General features: G+C 42.4%; 1 protein-coding gene across 1 annotated transcript in view; it reads right to left on the reverse strand.

The window, feature by feature from the left end:
- The window catches only part of fer1l4 (fer-1 like family member 4), a 253,912-nt gene that overhangs the window by 25,604 nt on the left and 209,861 nt on the right, over nt 1–18,447 (reverse strand). Inside the window, exons 39-41 of the mRNA XM_059652665.1 lie at nt 16,278–16,438; nt 8,825–8,910; nt 6,026–6,124 (exon numbers count right to left, since the gene is read on the reverse strand). Of these exons, the coding sequence (XP_059508648.1) occupies nt 6,026–6,124; nt 8,825–8,910; nt 16,278–16,438 (346 nt within the window). The remainder of the gene's footprint in view (nt 1–6,025; nt 6,125–8,824; nt 8,911–16,277; nt 16,439–18,447) is intronic.

Here is an 18,447-nt window from a genome sequence, read left to right on the forward strand (position 1 = left end):
AAACCTTAAATACATCATTGTTTGCAGCTAACTACCCAGCCTTCAGGACAACATCAACCACAACACCACACAACCCTGTCATGGCAACCTTGGCAAGACATGTCAGATCATCAACGTGGGCACTACCATCACACATGGGAACACCACCCAACAAATGCATGGCAGATACTCATGTGACTTGGACAATGTTGTCTATCTCATACGCTGTGGGCAAGGATGCCCTGAGGCATGGTGTATTGGCAAAACCATGCAGACACTACAACAGATGAATGGACACAGTGCAACAATTGCCAGGCAGGAATGTTCCCTCCCAATTGGGAAACACTTCAGCAGTCAAGGACATTCAGCCTCTAATCTCTGGGTAAGCATCCTCCAAAGCAGAATTCAACATACACAACAATACAGAGTCACCAAGCAGAGACTGATAGCCAAGTTCCATACCCATGAAGATGGCCTCAACTGTGATCTCGCAGTATACGTCGTGCTGCAGGGGACCCCACTATACTACATAAAAACCAAAAAAACTGCGGATGCTGTAAATCAGGAAGAAAAACAGAAGTTGCTGGAAAAGCTCAGCAGATCTAGCAACACCTGTGAAGAAAAAAAATCAAAGTTAATATTCCAGACTCAAAACATTAACACTGATTTTTTTCTTCACAGATGCTGCCAGGCCTGGTGAGCTTTTACAGCAACTTCTGTTTTTGAGCCCACCAAACTGTTCCAAATCTATTCAAAATCTTCCTTACTGTCCTGTTTTGACATCACCTTGATAAATTGTTATGATCTCTCCACCTTAATTAGTTTGTACAGTTTTGGATTACTTATTAGATAATAAAATGTGAGGCTGGATGAACACAGCAGGCCAAGCAGCATGCTCCTGAGATGCTGCTTGGCCTGCTGTGTTCATCCAGCCTCACATTTTATTATCTTGGAATTCTCCAGCATCTGCAGTTCCCATTATCTTGAATTACTTATTACTTTGGTTACACCCTTAGCATGCAACTTGTATACCTATTATGTTATTTCAGTCATTTGGGTTGTCTCCAGCATCACCTTTTTTTTTGTAATTATCTCTCTGCCTCAATTAATCTTCACTTGTTATTCAGCTGTTGACACTTCACTCTAATATTCTTGGTCTCCTGCAGAGATTTATCATCTCACACTCCACTCACACCAGTTGTATGATCTTTTAGTCAGTCTGCTCTTGATATCTCTACCTATAAACTCTGGGTGTGTGTGCCCTGCTCTCTCACTGCACCTGATGAAGGAGCTACACTCCAAAAGCTTGTGTGATTTCAAACAAATCTGTGGACTATAACCTGGTGTCCTCTGACTTCTGATTTTGTGGTTTAGAGCAGGTTGAGTTGAAGGTGCATAAACTGAATGCTTTCTTTTCATTGTTTTTGTTAAAATTGAGTGTGTTACTGAAGCGAACCTGGTGTGAACTGTTTTACATCCTAAGTAGCAGTCATGCAGATAAATTGTCTTGATGGCTTCATTGGGATTTTACACATGTGTACACTTTGTGATGACTTGTGGAACAGTGGGCACAGTTCTTTTCTGTAAAGGTGTGACAACATGGTTTTATTGTTAGAAAAGGAAAATCATTTAACTCTTTTAGAGTTTCTCTTGCAGATTATAACTAGTAAGGTGGATAAGGAGGAAACAGTTGGTGCAGTGTATTTGGATTTTCAAAAAGCATTTGATAATATGCCATGCAAGAAGTAGTAATCCAAAATTAGGACTCAAGGATTGGGGGTAATGTATTAGCATGGATTAAGCATTGGTTAACATACATAAAACAGGCAGTTGGAATAAAAAGGGCTTTTTCAGTTCAGTGAATTACCACAAGTTTGGGCTTTAGCTACTTAAAATCTATATGAAAAATTTAAATGAGTGGCTAAGAATAATGCATCCAAGTTTACTAATGAAACAAAGTTAGGTAGGAAAACAGATTCTGAAGAGAATTAAAAGAAGTTGTACAGAGATAGAGATACCAAGGTGTAGATCTGGATGAACACAGCAGGCCAAGTAGCATCAGAGGAGCAGGCAGGCTGATGTTTTGGGCCTAGACCCTTCTTTAGAAGGAGGGGTCTAGGCCTGAAATGTCAGCCTTCCTGCTCCTCTGATGCCGCCTGGCCTGCTGCGTTCATCCAGCTCTACACCTTGGTATCTCAGATTCTCCAGCATCTGCAGTTCATACCATTTCTCTACAGAGATACAGACAGATTTGGTCGGATGGAACTTATTGTGGTGAAATGTGACGCTATCCAGTTTAGCTGGGATAGCAGAAGTTTTTAAAATACTGTGTATAGGGAATGACGAGAGACATTGACAGTTTGGTCAAGAAAAAGGAGGCATATGTCAAATATAGACAGCTTAGCTCAAATGAATCCCTCGAGGAGTATAAGGGCAGTTGGAGTATACTCAAGAGTGAAATCAAGAGGGCCTAAAGGGGACATGAGATAGCTTTGGCACATAGGGTTAAGGAGAATCCAAATACATTAAGGACAAAAGAGTAACTAGGGAGAGAATAAGATCCCATAAAAATCAAGGAGGCCGTCAATGTGTGGAACCACAGGAGATGAGTGAGATACCAAACGAGTACTTCGCATCAGTTTTTACTGCGGAGAAGGAAATGGAAGCTAGAGAACTTGTGAAAATAAACAGTGATGTCTTGAAAAGTATCCATATTACAGAGAAGAAGACACTGGATGTCGCAAAACACTTAAAGACAGCTAACTCCCCAGGACCTAATCTGGTGTACCCCAGAACTTTGTGGGAAACTGGGTAAGTGATTGCTCGGCTCTTTATTGAGGTACTTGTACCACGAAAGCCACAGGTGAGGTGCCAGAAGAGTGAAGGTTGGCTAATGTGGTGCCATTATTGAAGAAAAATGGTAAAGAGAAACCAGGAAACTATAGACCGCTGAGCCCAACATCAGTGTTGAGTAAGTTATTTTGGGGAATTTGAGATAGGATTTACAGTGATTTGGAAAGGCAAGGACTGATTAGGGATAGTTAGCATGGCTTTGCGCATGGGAAATCATGTCTCACTAAGTTGATTGAGGTTTTTCAAGAAGTTACAAAGAAGGTGATGGCAGAGGAGTGAGATTGGTCTATGCGAACCTCAGTAAGGCATTCAAAAAGGTTCCACATGGTAGGTAGGTTAACAAGATTAGATCATACGGAATCCAGGAAGAGCCAGCTATGTGGAAACAAAATTCGCTTGGAAGTAGGAAGCACAGTACAATGGAAGCTTGATCAGATGGGCAAATGGGCTGAGGAGTGGCAGATTGAGTTTAATTTAGATAAATGTGAGTGCTGCATTTTATTAAGACAAATCAGGGCACAACTTACACACTTAATGGTCAGGTCCTGGGTATTGTTGCTGAACAAATGGTCCTTCTCTGCCTCCATTCTTAAATAGTGGGGTTACAATACCTACTCTCCAACCACAAGAACTGTTCCAGAGTCCAAAGATCCAGTTTCCTCCCCATGTCCTTTGATCCTTTCTCATCCTAAGAATAATATCAACATCTTCTTTGAAATTCTTCAATGTTTTGGTCTCAACAGTTTCCTGTGGCAGGTAGTTCCACAGACTCACCACATTCTGGTGAAGAAATTCATTTTTGCCATAAAAGACCTGCCCCTGATCCTTAGGCTGTGAATTCTGGCTCTGGATGATGACTAGCACATCTGGAAAATGACTACTAGGCATTAGGGAAAGACAAGGAAAGCTATAAAAATATTTTTACTGGCCAGGATTACGCACAAGTACTGTCAAACTTTGCCAAACATGCGATACGTGTCAGGTGGTGACAAAACTCCATCCACCAATTAAATTTGTACTTTTAATCCTAAAAACAGTTTTCAAAGAAACAATGGGCTGAGGATTGGCAGATGCAGTTTAATTTAAATAAATGTGAGGTATTGCATTTAGGCAAGACAAATCAGGGCAGGACTTATACACTGAATGGTCGGATCCTGGGGAGTGCTGCCGAACAAAGAGACCTTAGAGTGCAGGTTCATAGCTCCTTGAAAGTGGAGTTGCAGATAGACAGGGTAGTGAAAAAGGTATTTGGTACATTTGCTTTTACTGGTCAGTGCAGTGAGTGCAGGAATTGGAAGGTCATGTTGTGGCTGCAGGACGTTGGTCAGGCCACTTGTGGAATATTGCCTTCAATTCTGGTCTCCCTGCTAATAGGAAGGCTGTTGTGAAACTTGAGTGTTCAGAAATGATTTACAACAATGTTGCTGGATTTGGAGGATTTGAGCTAAAGGGAGAAGCTAAATAGGCTGGGACTATTTTCCCTGGTATGTCAGAGATTGAGGAGTGACCATTATAGATGTTTATAAAATCATGAGGGGCATGGACAGGGTGAATAGCCAAGGACAGAGGAGTCTAAAACAAGGCAGCATAGGTTTAAGGTGAGAGGGGAAAGATTTAAAAGTGATCTAAGGGGCAACCTTTTTATACAGTGGGCTGGACATGTATGAAATGAGCTGCCAGAAGAAGTGGAGGAGGCTGGTATAATTGTAAAATTTAAAGGGCAACATTGAATAAGAAGGGTTCAGAAGGATATGGGCCATATGCTAGCAAGTGGGACTAGATTAATTTAGGATATATGATCAGCATTGACAAGTTGGACCAAAGGGTCTGTTTTCATGCTGTACAACGTTATCACTCTAAATGAGGAGGAACCAGGATATTCAGTGGGAAGTCAGTGTTCTTTACATGAATCAAAATATGTTCACATAAAACTGCAGCAAACAATTAAGAAAACAAATCATATATTAGCCTTTGTTACTACAATTATACGGAATTTTAAGACCACAGCTGCTGTTTTAGCCTTTGCACCTAGGGAAGGACATACGCTCCCAGGGGAGATAAAAGTTTGCTGGGCTGTTTCTTGTAATGAGGGATTATTCAATCAAAACAATCATGTAGACTAGTCCTATATTACTTGGAGTTTAGAAAAATGAAAAGAATTCTTAGTTGAAACCTAAGAAAATTCTTAAGGGGCCTTGACTAGGTTAGATTTTGAAAAAGTGTATTCCTGGTTTAGGAATCTAGAACTGGACTTCTCAGGACCTTCAGGAATTAGGTCTGCGGATTATGCAGGAAGGTTTAACTGAGGTGGGAGATCAGTCTATTGCTTTCTTAAATGGTGGAGCAGTCCCGAAGGGCTTAATACGTTACTCTAGCTCTAATTTCTAATCTAATAATTTGACTAAGTGCCTATTTTCATGAGTGTATCTAACTGGTACAGGCAGGGCAGATAAAGATAAATTATTTTCACTGGTTGTAGATTCTAGAACTAGAGAGCATAGTCTGAGAATTAGGACCAGACTGTTCAGAAGAGATATTGGGAAGCACAACCAGACACAAAGGATTGTAGGTGTTTAGGGTTCTCTTCAGTCATTAATTTTAAATCTGAAATGGACAATTGTTTTTACGGGATATGGGCCAAAGGCAGGCACGTAAGTTAGTCCACAGATCAGTCATGATAGCCTTTATTGAGGTGTACAAATTTATGAGGTGTATAGATCGGGTGAATGCATGTAGTCTTGTTCCCAGGGATGGGGAATTGAAAACTAGAGGGTATAGGCTTAAATGAGAGGACATAGATTTAAGAGGAACCCAGGGATAGCTTCTTCACGCAGTCAGTGTACATGGCACGGGGCTGCTGAGAAAGTGGATGGGGCAGATATAATAATGACATTTAAAAATCATTTGGATAGATACATGGATAGGAAAGGTTTAGAGGGATATGGTCCAAATGCAGGCAATTGGAACTAGCTGAGTTGGCACCATAGTCAGCATGGACCAGCTTGGACCTCAGGATCGGTTTCCATGCTGCATTAGTCTATGACTCTATGATTCTCATTAAATGGCAAAAGAGGCTCAAGAGGCTGAATGGCCCAGTCCTGTTCCTATGTGACTATGAATCAAGTACTTCAGTGCAGTGATGGAGTCTTGGGGCACAATCTGGTCAGTAACATAACATAATTTTAAGAAATACCCTTTGACATAGATGTCACTGGATCGGTCTCCTGTCAGAGGATTCACGTCATCAAGCGCCACATCGTCTGTATTCCAGATAATGACTCTTAGTTCATAACTGATAAAAATATAACAGCAAATATTGTCAATCAGTAATAATCAAATATCAGTCGAAGCTTTAGAGCACAGAAACTGACCTTCCAATCACCCAGTCCATGCTGACCATAATTCCAATTGACTGTGCTTGGCCCAGACATCTCCAAATATTTCTTATTCATGTACTTATCTAAACATCTTTTCAACATTGTAACTGTATCTACATCCACCACTTCCTCTGGAAGTTCATTCCACACACGAACCACTCTGTAAAACTAAACTGCCCCTCATGTCTTTTTAAAATCTTTCTCCCCTCACCTTAAAAACAGGCCCTCTAATCTTGAGATCCTCCACCCTACAGAAAAGACATCTGCCATTCTCATCTTATCTATACCCATCAATAGAACATAAGAACATTGAACAGTACAGCACAGGACAGGCCCTTTGGCCCACGATGTTGTGCCGAACTTTTACTCAAAACCTAAGGTCTATTTAACCTCCACCTCTACCTCATACCATCGTCTAAGAGCCGCTTAAATGCCACTATTGAGGCCGACTCCACTACCCTCTCCAGCAGTGCATTTTACGTCCCGACCACTCTCTGAGTAAAGAACCTACCTCTGATGTCTCCCCTATATCTACCTCCACTCACTTTAAAACCATGCCCCCTTGTAATAGCTACCTCCACCCGAGGAAAAAGTCTCTGGCTATCTACTCTATCTAATCCTCTGATCAATTTGTACACCTCTAATCCTTCGTCATTTTAAAGAGAAAAGCCCTAGCTCGCTCAGCCTTTCCTCGTAAGACCTTCCTTCCATTCCAGGCAACATCCTGGTAAATCTCCTCTGCACCTTTTCCAATGCTTCCACATCTTTCTTGTAATGAGGCGACCAGAACTGGACACAATACTCCAGATGTGGCCGTACCAGGCTTTTGTATAACTGGAGCATATCTTCATGGCTCTCGAACTCAATCCCTCTAATAATGAAAGCTAACACACCATACACCTTCTTAAAAACTCAATCCACCTGGGTGGCAGCTTTCAGGGAACTGTGAACATGAACCCCAGATCCCTCTGCTCCTTCACACTGCTAAGAATCTTTCCAGTAACCCTGTATTCTGCTTTCAAGTTTGTTCTTCCAAAATGAATCACCTCACACTTTTCAGGGTTAAACTCCATCTGCCACTTCACAGCCCAGCTCTGCATCCTATCAATGTCCCTTTGTAACCCAGAACAGCCCTCCGCACTATCTACAACTCGACCCATCTTCGTATCGTCCGCAAACTTACTAATTCACCCTTCCACTCCTTCATCCAAATCATTTACAAAAATCACAAATAGAAGAGGACCCAGAACAGACCCTTGTGGTACACCACTCGTAACTGAATATTTTCCGTCCTCTACCACCCTTTGTCTTCTAAGGGTCATCCAATTCTGAACCCAATCTGCCACATTACCCCCTACCCATGCCTCCATACTTTCTGCATGAGCCTACCATGGGGAACCTTATCAAAAGCCTTGCTTAAATCCATGTATACCACATCCACTGCTCCACCCTCATCCACATGTTTGGTCACCTCTTCAAAGAATTTGTTAAGGTTTGCAAGGCATGATCTACCCCTCACAAATCCATGCTGACTATCACAAATCAAACTGTGCCTTTCCAAATGATCAAAAATCCTATCACTCAGAGCCCTTTTCAATAATTTGCCTACCACTGACGTAAGACTATCTGGCCTATAATTTCCGCGGTTATCCCTGTCCCCTTTTTTGAACAAGGGAATTTTCCCACCACATTTTAGAAACTTCTACAGCTTTTCAAAATGTAACAATTTCTAACAACACTCTTTGTTTTTAAGACTGATTTAAAATATACTCAGTTTGAATGAATGCAAACTGGTATATATGGTCTGTATGTGTGGCCAGAGAATGATACTTTTCCCCAAGCAAAGAGAAGAGTATAGAAGAGAAAGCTTTGCTCACAGGGGAATTCCTGACTTCCTCAAAAGGACCATATTCAAACTTCACAATTCACATTGAGTACTACACTACACAGCAAATGTGACCATCTAGCTCAAGTTACAACATATAAATTAGGAGAGACCATTTTAAAATTATATCTCACATTTGTGAAAACTACATACAAAGCTCTGGTTTTAATTGTTTGGGAGAAGATATTTAGTCAATGAAATGCATAAGTGAAGTTTCACAAGAAGTATAGAGAAAGAATTTCATGATAGCAAGGAATACAGAGTAGGGTATGCAGCAACTCAGCTACAGTGAAGGGAAACACAGATTGCTGGCATGGAATGGTCGTAATGGGGTGATCGAGGCTGTGGAGTGGAACAAGAAACATTAATGAGTTCAGAGAAGGAATTGAGTTGTCCCCAACAAATCATATTCAGGTTATTAGAAATATAGTTTTGCAGCAGTAGATGGTCAACAATGCAATGCCCTAAATTTAGAAGTCATAAATCCCTGTCCATGATGAAATGCATTATTCTACTTGGTAGTAGGGCATGAGGGAGGGAAGTCAATGAGCAAAAACTCAGAATGGTCAACCATCTGCTCAATATACAGATAGAGAAATACCCCATGGGTTAAAAACAAAATACCTAAAACATAACAGAGAAGAGAGAGAGAAATATGGCAATATTCATGGATACAATATTGCTGAAATAAGTGATCTTAGCTTTGTTTACCATTTTAGTAGTTCCTTACCTGATTGGTTGCCGGGGTTTAATATTGACTGGAGGAGGTGCAGGTAGGTCAACAGGAAACAAATCAACCCACATGTGAACTTGGCCCTTTGCAAATACGGATAACGAGAAGTGTTAATCTAATGTATTACTGTGAACCTGCTTTGTTCATTTTTTCTCAACTAAATTAATCCATCAACATATTCTCCCTTTTTTGTTTTTTATCCTGTTATCACTCAGTGAATTTTTGTGATCTGGAATGGGCTGCTTGAAAAGGGTGGTGAAGACAGCTGGATTCCGAAGATAATTTTCAACAGGGAAATGTACAAAATACTTGAAAAGGAAAAGTTTACAGAGCCCACGGGAAAGATCAAGGAAGTGGAACTAATTAGTTAGCTGTGAAGAGATGACTGAAAGGGCCAAACAGCCTCCCAGGTCACTGTATTCATCAAAACATATTCAAATTTTACAATAGTACTTTGTACGTCACTGAATGTACTGACCTTCAGGCAAGATAGATAGGCAGTTAAGGAGACCCTATGGCTATTTGGATCTCAAACAAGTGCACTATTTTGGATATTGACTGGGAGGGGGGGTACTCTCTCAGGAGAAAGCAGTAACAACAGTCAGATTAATGATACTACAATTGGCACTTGTACAACAGGGAATGTCAAAGTGTCAATGAGCCAGTGTGTGCAATGAGCCAGTGTGCGAACACGGCAACCCTTCCCCGTCTGCCCACCTGTTTGTCCCCTCAATAGGACCGTATCCTTGGATATTTACTTTCTGGCCCTGGTCCCTTTGCAACCACATGTCTCTGATGCCCAAAGACTCACCACACTCACCGCGTTAGTGGTGATCTTTCAGGAATCGCTTGAGTCAGAGAGGTTCCCAGACGATTGGAAAATCACTAACCTGACACCCCTGTTCAAAAAGAGAATAAGGCAAAAGATGGAAAATTACAGGCCGATTAGCCTAACCTTGGTCATGGGTAAGATTTTGGAGTCCGTTGTAAAGGATGAGGTTTCTGAATATTTGGAAGTGTATGGTAAAATAGGGCAAAGTCAGCATGGTTTCAGATGTTGAGGTTAGGGATAGATGTTTGCTTACTCTAGGTCAAGTTGACATAAGGAAGGAGGAAGTGTTGGGTATCCTAAAAGACATTAAGGTGGACAAGTCCCCAGGTCCGGATGGGATCTATCCCAGGTTCTTGAGGGAAGCCAGAGAGGAAATAGCCGGCGCCTTAACAGATATCTTTGCAGCATCCTTAGACATGGGTGAGGTCCCGGAGGACTGGAGAATTGCTAATGTTGTCCTCCTGTATAAGAAGGGTAGCAAGGATAATCCAGGTAATTATAGACTGGTGAGCCTGCTGTCAGTGGTAGGGAAGCTACTGGAGAAGATACTGAGGGATAGGATCTATTCCCATTTGGAAAAAAAATGGGGTTATCAGTGATAGGCAACATGGTTTTGTGCAGGGAAGGTCATGTCTTACCAACCTAATAGAATTCTTTGAGGACGTGACAAAATTGACTGATGAGGGAAACGCTGTAGATGTCAAATACATGGACTTCAGTAAGGCATTTGATAAGGTTCCCCATGGCAGGCTGATGGAGAAGGTGAAGTCACATCGGGTCCAGGGTGTGGTAGCTAGATGGATAAAAAACTGGCTCGGCAACGGGAGACAGAGGGTAGTAGTAGAAGGGAGTTTCTCAAATTGGAGAACTGTGACCAGTGGTGTTCCACAGGGATCTGTGCTGGGACCACTGTTGTTTGTGATATATGTAAATGATTTGGAGGAAGGTATAGGTGGTCTGATCAGCAAGTTTGCCGATGACACCAAGATTGGTGGAGTAGCAGATAGTGAAGGGGACTGTCAGAGATTACAGCATAATACATTTAGATTGGAGAGTTGGGCAGATAAATGACAGACGGAGTTCAATCTGAGCAAATGCAAGGTGATGCATTTTGGAAGATCAAATTCAAGGGTGATCTATACAGTAAATGGAAAAGTCCTAGGGAAAATTGATGAACAGAGAGACCTGGGTGTTCAGGTCCATTGTTCCCTGAAGGTGACAACGCAGGTCAATAGGGTGGTCAAGAAGGCATAGGGCATGCTTTCCTTCATTGGACGGGGTATTGAGTACAAGAGTTGGCAGGTCATTTTGCAGTTGTATAGGACTTTGGTTCGGCCACATTTGGAGTACTGTGTACAGTTCTGGTCGCCACATTACCAAAAGGATGAGGATGCTTTGGAGAGGGTGCAGAGGAGGTTTACCAGGAAGTTGCCTGGTTTGGAGGGTGCTAGCTATGAAGAGAGGTTGAGTAGATTAGGATTATTTTCATTAGAAAGACGGAGATTAAGGGGGGACCTGGTTGAGGTCTACAAAATCATGAGGGGTATAGATAGGGTGGATAGCAAGAAGCTCTTTCCCAGAGTGGAGGACTCAATTACTAGGGGTCATGAGTTCAAAGTGAGAGGAGGAAAGTTTAAGGGAGATATGCTTGGAAAGTTCTTTCGCAGAGGTTGGTGGGTGCCTGGAACGCATTGCCAGCGGAGGTGGTAGATGCAGACACGTTAGCGTCTTTTAAGATATATTTGGACAGGTACATGGATGGGCAGGGAGCAAATGGACACAGACTGTTAGAAAACAGATGACAGGTTAGACAGAGGACCTCAATTGGCGCAGGCCTGGAGAGCCAAAGGGCCTGTTCCTGTGCTGTAATTTTCTTTGTTCTTTGTTCATCAAGGGGAGGTCATGCCTGACAAATCTGACAAATTCTTTGAGGAAGTAATGAACAGGGTAGACCAAGAAGAACCAATGGATATTACAAAAACAAAGTTGCTGGAAAAGCTCAGCAGGTCTGACAGCACCTATGAAGGAGAAAACAGAGTTAACGTTTCAGGTCCGGTGATCCTTCCTCAGAACACAGTTGGGACCACAACTTTTCGCTTTATACATTAATGATCTAGATGAAGGAACTGTGGGCATTCTGACTAAGTTTGCAGACGACACAAATATAGGTGGAGGAACAGGTAGTATTGAGGAGTTGGGGAGTTGCAGAAGGATTTGGATAGGTTAGGAGAGAAGGCAAAGAAGTGGTAGATGGACTACAACATGGGAAAGTGTGAGGTCATGCACTTTGGTAAGAAGAATAAAAGCATGGACTCTTTTCTAAATGGTGGGAAAATTCAGAAATCTGAAGTGCAAAGAGACTTGGGAGTTCTAGACTGCAATTCTCTCAAAGTAAACTTGCAGGTTGAATCAATAGTCAGGAAGGCAAATGCAATGTTGGGATTTATTTTGACAGGATTTGAATATAAAAGCAGGGATGTACTACTGAAGCTTTATAAGGCCCTGGTCAGGCCACATTTGGAGTATTGTGTGCAGTTTTGGGCCCCATATCTCAGAAAGGATGTACTGGCCCTGGAGTGGGTTCAGAGGAGGTTCATGGAAATGGTCCCAGGAATGAAAAGTTTAACATATGAGGAATGTTTGGGATTATACTCATTGGAGTTTAGAAGGATGAGGGGGGATCTGATTGAAACTTACAGAATACTGAATGGCCTGGAATGAGTGGATGTTGGGAAGATGCTTCCATTGGTAGGAGAGAATAGGACTTGAGGGCACAGCCTTAGAGTAAAAGGGAAGACCTTTAGAATGGAGATAAGGAGAAACATCTTCAGCCAGAGAGTGGTAAATCTATGGAATTCACTGCTGCAGAAGGCTGTGGAGGCCAGGTCATTGAGTATGTTTAAGACTGAGATGGATAGGTTCTTGATTATCAAGGAGTTCAAGGGTTATGGGGAGAAAGTGGGAGAATGGGGTTGAGGAACTTATCAGCCATAATTGAATGGCGGAGAAGACTCAATGGGCCGAATGGCCTAATTCCTGCTTGTATGTCTTATGGTCTTCAATATTGTTCAATGCAGAAGTGTACTTTATCCAGAATACAGTACAGTTTGATGCATCTGAAGATACCAACACTTTCACAACGCCCTTCAAATTAAAGGTCACGCTTTTTTCAAAACAAAGCCTATTATCATTCATTGTATTAAAATACATAAAAAACTGATGACACAGTAACTCAGGCAATATATTTTGTCAACATTTTTTAAATTTAGATATCATATGTTAAGCCCAAACCGTGTTTCTTCCATGGTTCACTGTTCCTCTGAGCTGGTGTGAACCATGTCACTTACAAAAGGTGGCACAATATGATGAGAATTGTAGAGGCCCGAATGCCCACTTTCACAACAGAACCAGCAACATTAGAACAAATGGATGTCGATTCATGAAGCTATTGGGTTTTGTCCACCATTCTTATGCCTGAGGAAATTCAGGAAACTCCAATCCTCTTTATTTTCAAGCTAACTGGGATGAGGTGAGTAACCATAGGCGATGGCCTAACAAGTCATTCAGTTGTTCAAATCGCTCCAGAGTCTCAAAGAAAGGAAACCAGACGGATCACCTGGCATCAACCTAGGTACCAGAAAAGACAACGGCAAAAACTGTCCTAATGATCCTGCACATCTCACTAACATCTGGGAATTAACGCAAAAAATGGGAGAGCTGTGTCACAGACTAGTCAAACAACAGCCCAACATAATCATGGTCACAGAATCATACCTTACAGATAATATGTCCTGTTCCATCAGCAGGACAGACCCAGCAGAGGTGGCAGCAGAGTGATTTACAGTTGGAGAGTGTTACTCTGGGAGTCCTCAACATTGACTCTGGACCCCATGAAGTCTCATGGCTTCAGCTTAAACATGAACAAGGAAACCTCCTGCTGATTTCACGTACCGTCCTCCCTCAGCTGATGAATCAGTCTGTCTTTCATGTTGAACAACACCTAGAGGAAGCACTGAGGATGGCAAGGGCACAGAATGTCCTCTGGGTGGGGGATTTCAATGTCCACCACCAACAGTGGCTTGGCAGCAGCACTATGATTGAGCTGGCTGTGTCCTAAAGGACATAGCTACTAGACTGAGTCTGCGGCAGGTGATGAGGGAACCAACAAGATGGGAAAACATACTTGGACCTCATCCTCACCAATCTGCCAGCTGCAGATGGATCTGTCCATGACAGTATCGGTAACAGTGACCATTGCACAGTCGAAGTCCCGCCTTCACATTGAGAATAACCTCCATCGAGTTGCGTGGCACTATCACCGTGCTCAATGGGACAGACTTCACACAGATCTAGCAACTCGGGACTGGGCATCCGTGAGGTGCAGTGGGCCATCAACAACAGCAGAATTGTATTCTAGCACAATCTGTAACCTCGTGGCCTGGATTACCCCCACTCATCCGTTACAATCAAGCCAGGGGATCAACCCTGGCTCAATGGAGAGTATGGGAAGGCTCTGATCCAACTCCGCCTCCTCCAGTGGTCCCCAGCATTACAGATACTAGTCTTCAGCCAATACGATTCACTCCACATGATATCAAGAAGCAGTCGGGGACAATGGATACTGCAAAGGCTATGGGCCCCGACAACATTCCAGCAGTAGTACTGAAGACTTGTGCTCTAGAACCTGCTCCCTTCGCCAAGCTGTTACAGTTCAGTTACAACACTGGTATCTACCTGTCAAGGTGGAAAATTTACCAGGTATGTCCTATACATAAAAAGCAGGACAAATTCAACCCAGCTGATTACTGCCCCCTTCATCTACTTACAATCATCAGTAAATGATGTTGTCAACAGTGATATCAAGCAGAACCTGCTCAGCGACGCCCAGTTTGGGTTCCGCCAGAGCCACTCAGCTCCAGACCTCATGACAGCCTTGGTTCAAACATGGACAAAGGAGCTGAAATTCAGAGGGTGAGGTGAGAATGACAGCCCTTGATATCAAGGCTACATTTGACAGAGTGTGGCATCAAGAAGCCCTAGCAAAACTGGAATCAATGGATATCAAGAGCAAACTGTCTGCTGTTTGGAGTCATATCTGACACACAGCAAGATGGTTGCAGTTGTTGGAGGTCAATCATCTTAGCTCCAGGACATCTCTGCAGGAGTTCCTCAGGGTAGGGACCTAGGCCCAATCATCTTCAGCTGCTTCATCAATGACCTTCCCTCCATTGTAAGGTCAGAAGTGGGCATTTTCGCCAATGATTGCACAATGTTCAGCACCAGTCACAACTCCTCAGATACTGAAGCAGTCCACGTTCAAATGCATCATGATCTGGACAATATCCAGGCTTGGGTTGATGAGTGGCAAGTGACATTCGTGCCACACAAATGCCTGGGGATACTGTGGCAAGTAACTCACCTCCTGACTCCCCAAAGCCTGTCCCACCATCTACAAGGTACAAGTCAGGAGTGTGATGGAATACTCCCCACTTGCCTGGATGGGTGCAGCTCAAACAACACTCAAGAAGCTCAGCACCATCCAGGACAAATCAGCCGCTTGATTGGCACCACACTCAGTAGCAGCAGTGTGTACTATCTACAAGTTGCACTGCAGAAATTCACCAAAGATCCCCAGACAGCACCTTCCAAACCCATGACCACTTCAATCCAGAAAGACAAAGGCATCAGACATATGGGAACACCACCCATTGCAGGTTCCCCTCCAAGACACTCACCATCACTGTCAGTGGGTCAAAATCCTGGAATTCGCTCCCTAAGGGCATTGTGGGTCAACCCGCAGCAGGAAGACTGCAGCAGTTCAAGAAAGCAGCTCCCCACCACCTTCTCAAGGGGCAACTAGGGATGGGCAATAAATGCTGGCACACCCACATCCCAGAAATGAATAGAAAAAAAAAACATCAATCAAGACTCAAGATAACAAAGTGTGGAGCTGGATGAACACAGCAGGCCAAGCAGCGCCTCAGGAGCACAAAAGCTGACGTTTCAGGCCTAGACCCTTCATCAAAGACGGGGATGGGGAGAGGGAACTGGAGTAAATAGGGAGAGAGGGGGAGGCGGACCGAAGATGGAAAGAAAAGAAGATAGGTGGAGAGGAGAGTCATCAATCAAGACTCAAACTGGTTTCTACTATTGGGAATTAGTGAAACTTTCAGGTCGTTTGATGTTGGAAAAACCACTAACAATTCAATTCAATTCATAATTGATTACTACAACATTAAAATTGTGATGGAAGAATTTTTTTGCCTTTGTTCCTTTCCATCTCTAACTTTTCCCCGAGTTTGATCGTCAGTTTGTATTACCCAGTGAGATCACCATTGCCACATTCACTTCGTTGTCTAGTGGTTCAGCAGCAGGTCTATTGGTTCACAACATAATGGTGAGTTCTCCATTTTTCAGATGACCAGTTTGAAACAGTATCTGTTTCTTGTCAGACTAACATTACTCAGCAGTTGACTCCAAGAAAACTAACAATCTGACATTAAAGCAGATGCAGACCTAGTTGCTCTTTTTGGGAATAAGCTCAAATGCAGTCCATCATCTTACTGCTCGCTAGGATCCTAAAAGAAATAAATTTGGCATTGTCTTAATCCAATTTACCTTTGACATCCCTGGATTTTCAGCTTTCTGAAGAGTCCGGATTTCTATGTGTTCAGGTACCAGTTTCACACCATATTCTGGCATTTCCTCCCAGTGCTTTAAGACGTACAGAGCCTTCTGCTCATCTGTCATCATGGGATTTGATCCTTTCTTGTTGCTCCCTAGAATTAATGTAGAAATTGTTACTCGGTATTTCATTACTATTGAATAATGCTCAACACTCTCGGAACCAAATAGTCCAAGAGTTCTACAGTTTCCCAGAGACTTGCACTTGGCTGACACTGGACCATTTTCTTCAGCTTCCAATCTCCCTCCAGCATAAACCTCCTTGTAGCTCTCAGCTTTATGATCAGGAATCTTCTTTCCAGTCCTACCCTGCTATCCCCTAAATTCTAATAATTTCTACTCCTCACTTTATTATCTTCTTTTTGCATTAAAGACTCTCACATACTAATTTATTCTGAAGGATTGCAGGATTCAGTTTTCACTTCTTCAGGGGACTGCGTTTTTCTTTACAATTGTAGCCAATTCTGCCAAAATTAGCCAAGGTGAAGTTCAGACACGATGAGTCAACTCTGCATTTGTGGATAATACAGGTCAGATCAGATTGGTTCAGAGAGTGTTGAGCAGGCGATGTTGAGTTATGGGGTAAAGCTGTGAAAGCACTAAGCTGCTTGGGTCACTTTGAACAGGCTTAAGCAACATGACTCCTTGTGCAAACATTGTACTTCATATATCCACTTGACCCAGCACTACCAAACACAGTAATATGTTCCTCAAGTTGCAACAGCATCATACATGTCTATGTCAAGACACTCATTAAAAAATTAAAAGTATAGGACATGTGAACAGGTAGGGATATTGTTGATGAGCTAATCATAACTTGCTAAAGTAAGTTCTCTTGGTCAGGAATTGTTCCTTTGATTGCAAAATAGAACATAGAACATTACAGCACAGTACAGGCCCTTCGGCCCTCGATGTTGTGCCGACCTGTCATACCGATCTCAAGCCCATCTAACCTACACTATTCCATGTACGTCCATATGCTTATCCAATGACGACTTAAATGTACCTAAAGTTGGCGAACCTACTACCATTGCAGTGTTAGATATATAACACGTGTCTCTGTAAATTAAGCTTATTACTATATAAAGGTCAAGGACAGAATTTTCCTGATGCCTTGAAGTGGTGAAAGCCATCCAAGAATGAGATACAACTGGGCAATCTGAACCCAGAAAGAATCTCATCCCCTTTTATTATTGGGCAAGAAAGTCCCATGGATTACATCCTTGACCCAGCACCAGTTAATCAATTAATGGCAAGTTGGGTCGAAAAACATACTACCTCCCCAATCACCTGTCTCTCTAGGGATTGAGGAAAGTAACTATATTTGGAAACCATGATGACCTACTAACTGAGTTTGGTGTGGTGGGTGGATGGAGGGGCGCTTCAACTGCCCCGGTACATGCCTGTCTGTGAGCCAACCTGCTCTTTCCTCAGACCCTCTGACAGTTTCACTGACTGATAACCGTATGTTGGATTAGGCAGTAAAAATCTTTTAAGAGATTTACAATGTTTTTTTTAAATAGATAGTTTACCATAAACACCTTTCTGGACCCTTTCCTCCAACCAGAAGCCAGACCCGAAATGTTAAATCTGTTTTCTCCTTCACAGATGCTGACACACTTGCTGAACTTTTCCAGCAACTTTGTTTTTGTTCCTGTATAGTAATTAACTCAGTCTAATTTGCTTGCTCTATTTTCGTATTACTATGAATTTATTTTTGCAAATATCCATGCAAATTCTTTTTGAAATCATTGATTCTCCTGTTTTCATCATTTACATGTAGAAAATGTCTTCCTCACATTCCCTTTATATATCTAGAATTTCATCTGCCCACTAATAGGAACAGCTTTTAGTTGTTCATCTGCTACTTTGGTGCAGCTGAAGTAGTTGATTCGTGAGTAACTGGCAAGCTATTCTATTTGTAAGAAATACTTTGTACGATCAAAATAAAGCACAACACATGAGGTACAATCAAGTTTCCAGACAGCATCATCAGATGTACAAGCTTGAGCTTCAGGTTTTGATCTGCAAGACAGAGGGTTCCATGGACAGCACATTTAGGGAGGTGGTCACACCTAATTTAACACAGGTCAGACAGAAATGG

The sequence above is a fragment of the Stegostoma tigrinum genome, chromosome 19 (assembly GCF_030684315.1).
Source record: "Stegostoma tigrinum isolate sSteTig4 chromosome 19, sSteTig4.hap1, whole genome shotgun sequence".
NCBI lineage: Eukaryota > Metazoa > Chordata > Chondrichthyes > Orectolobiformes > Stegostomatidae > Stegostoma > Stegostoma tigrinum.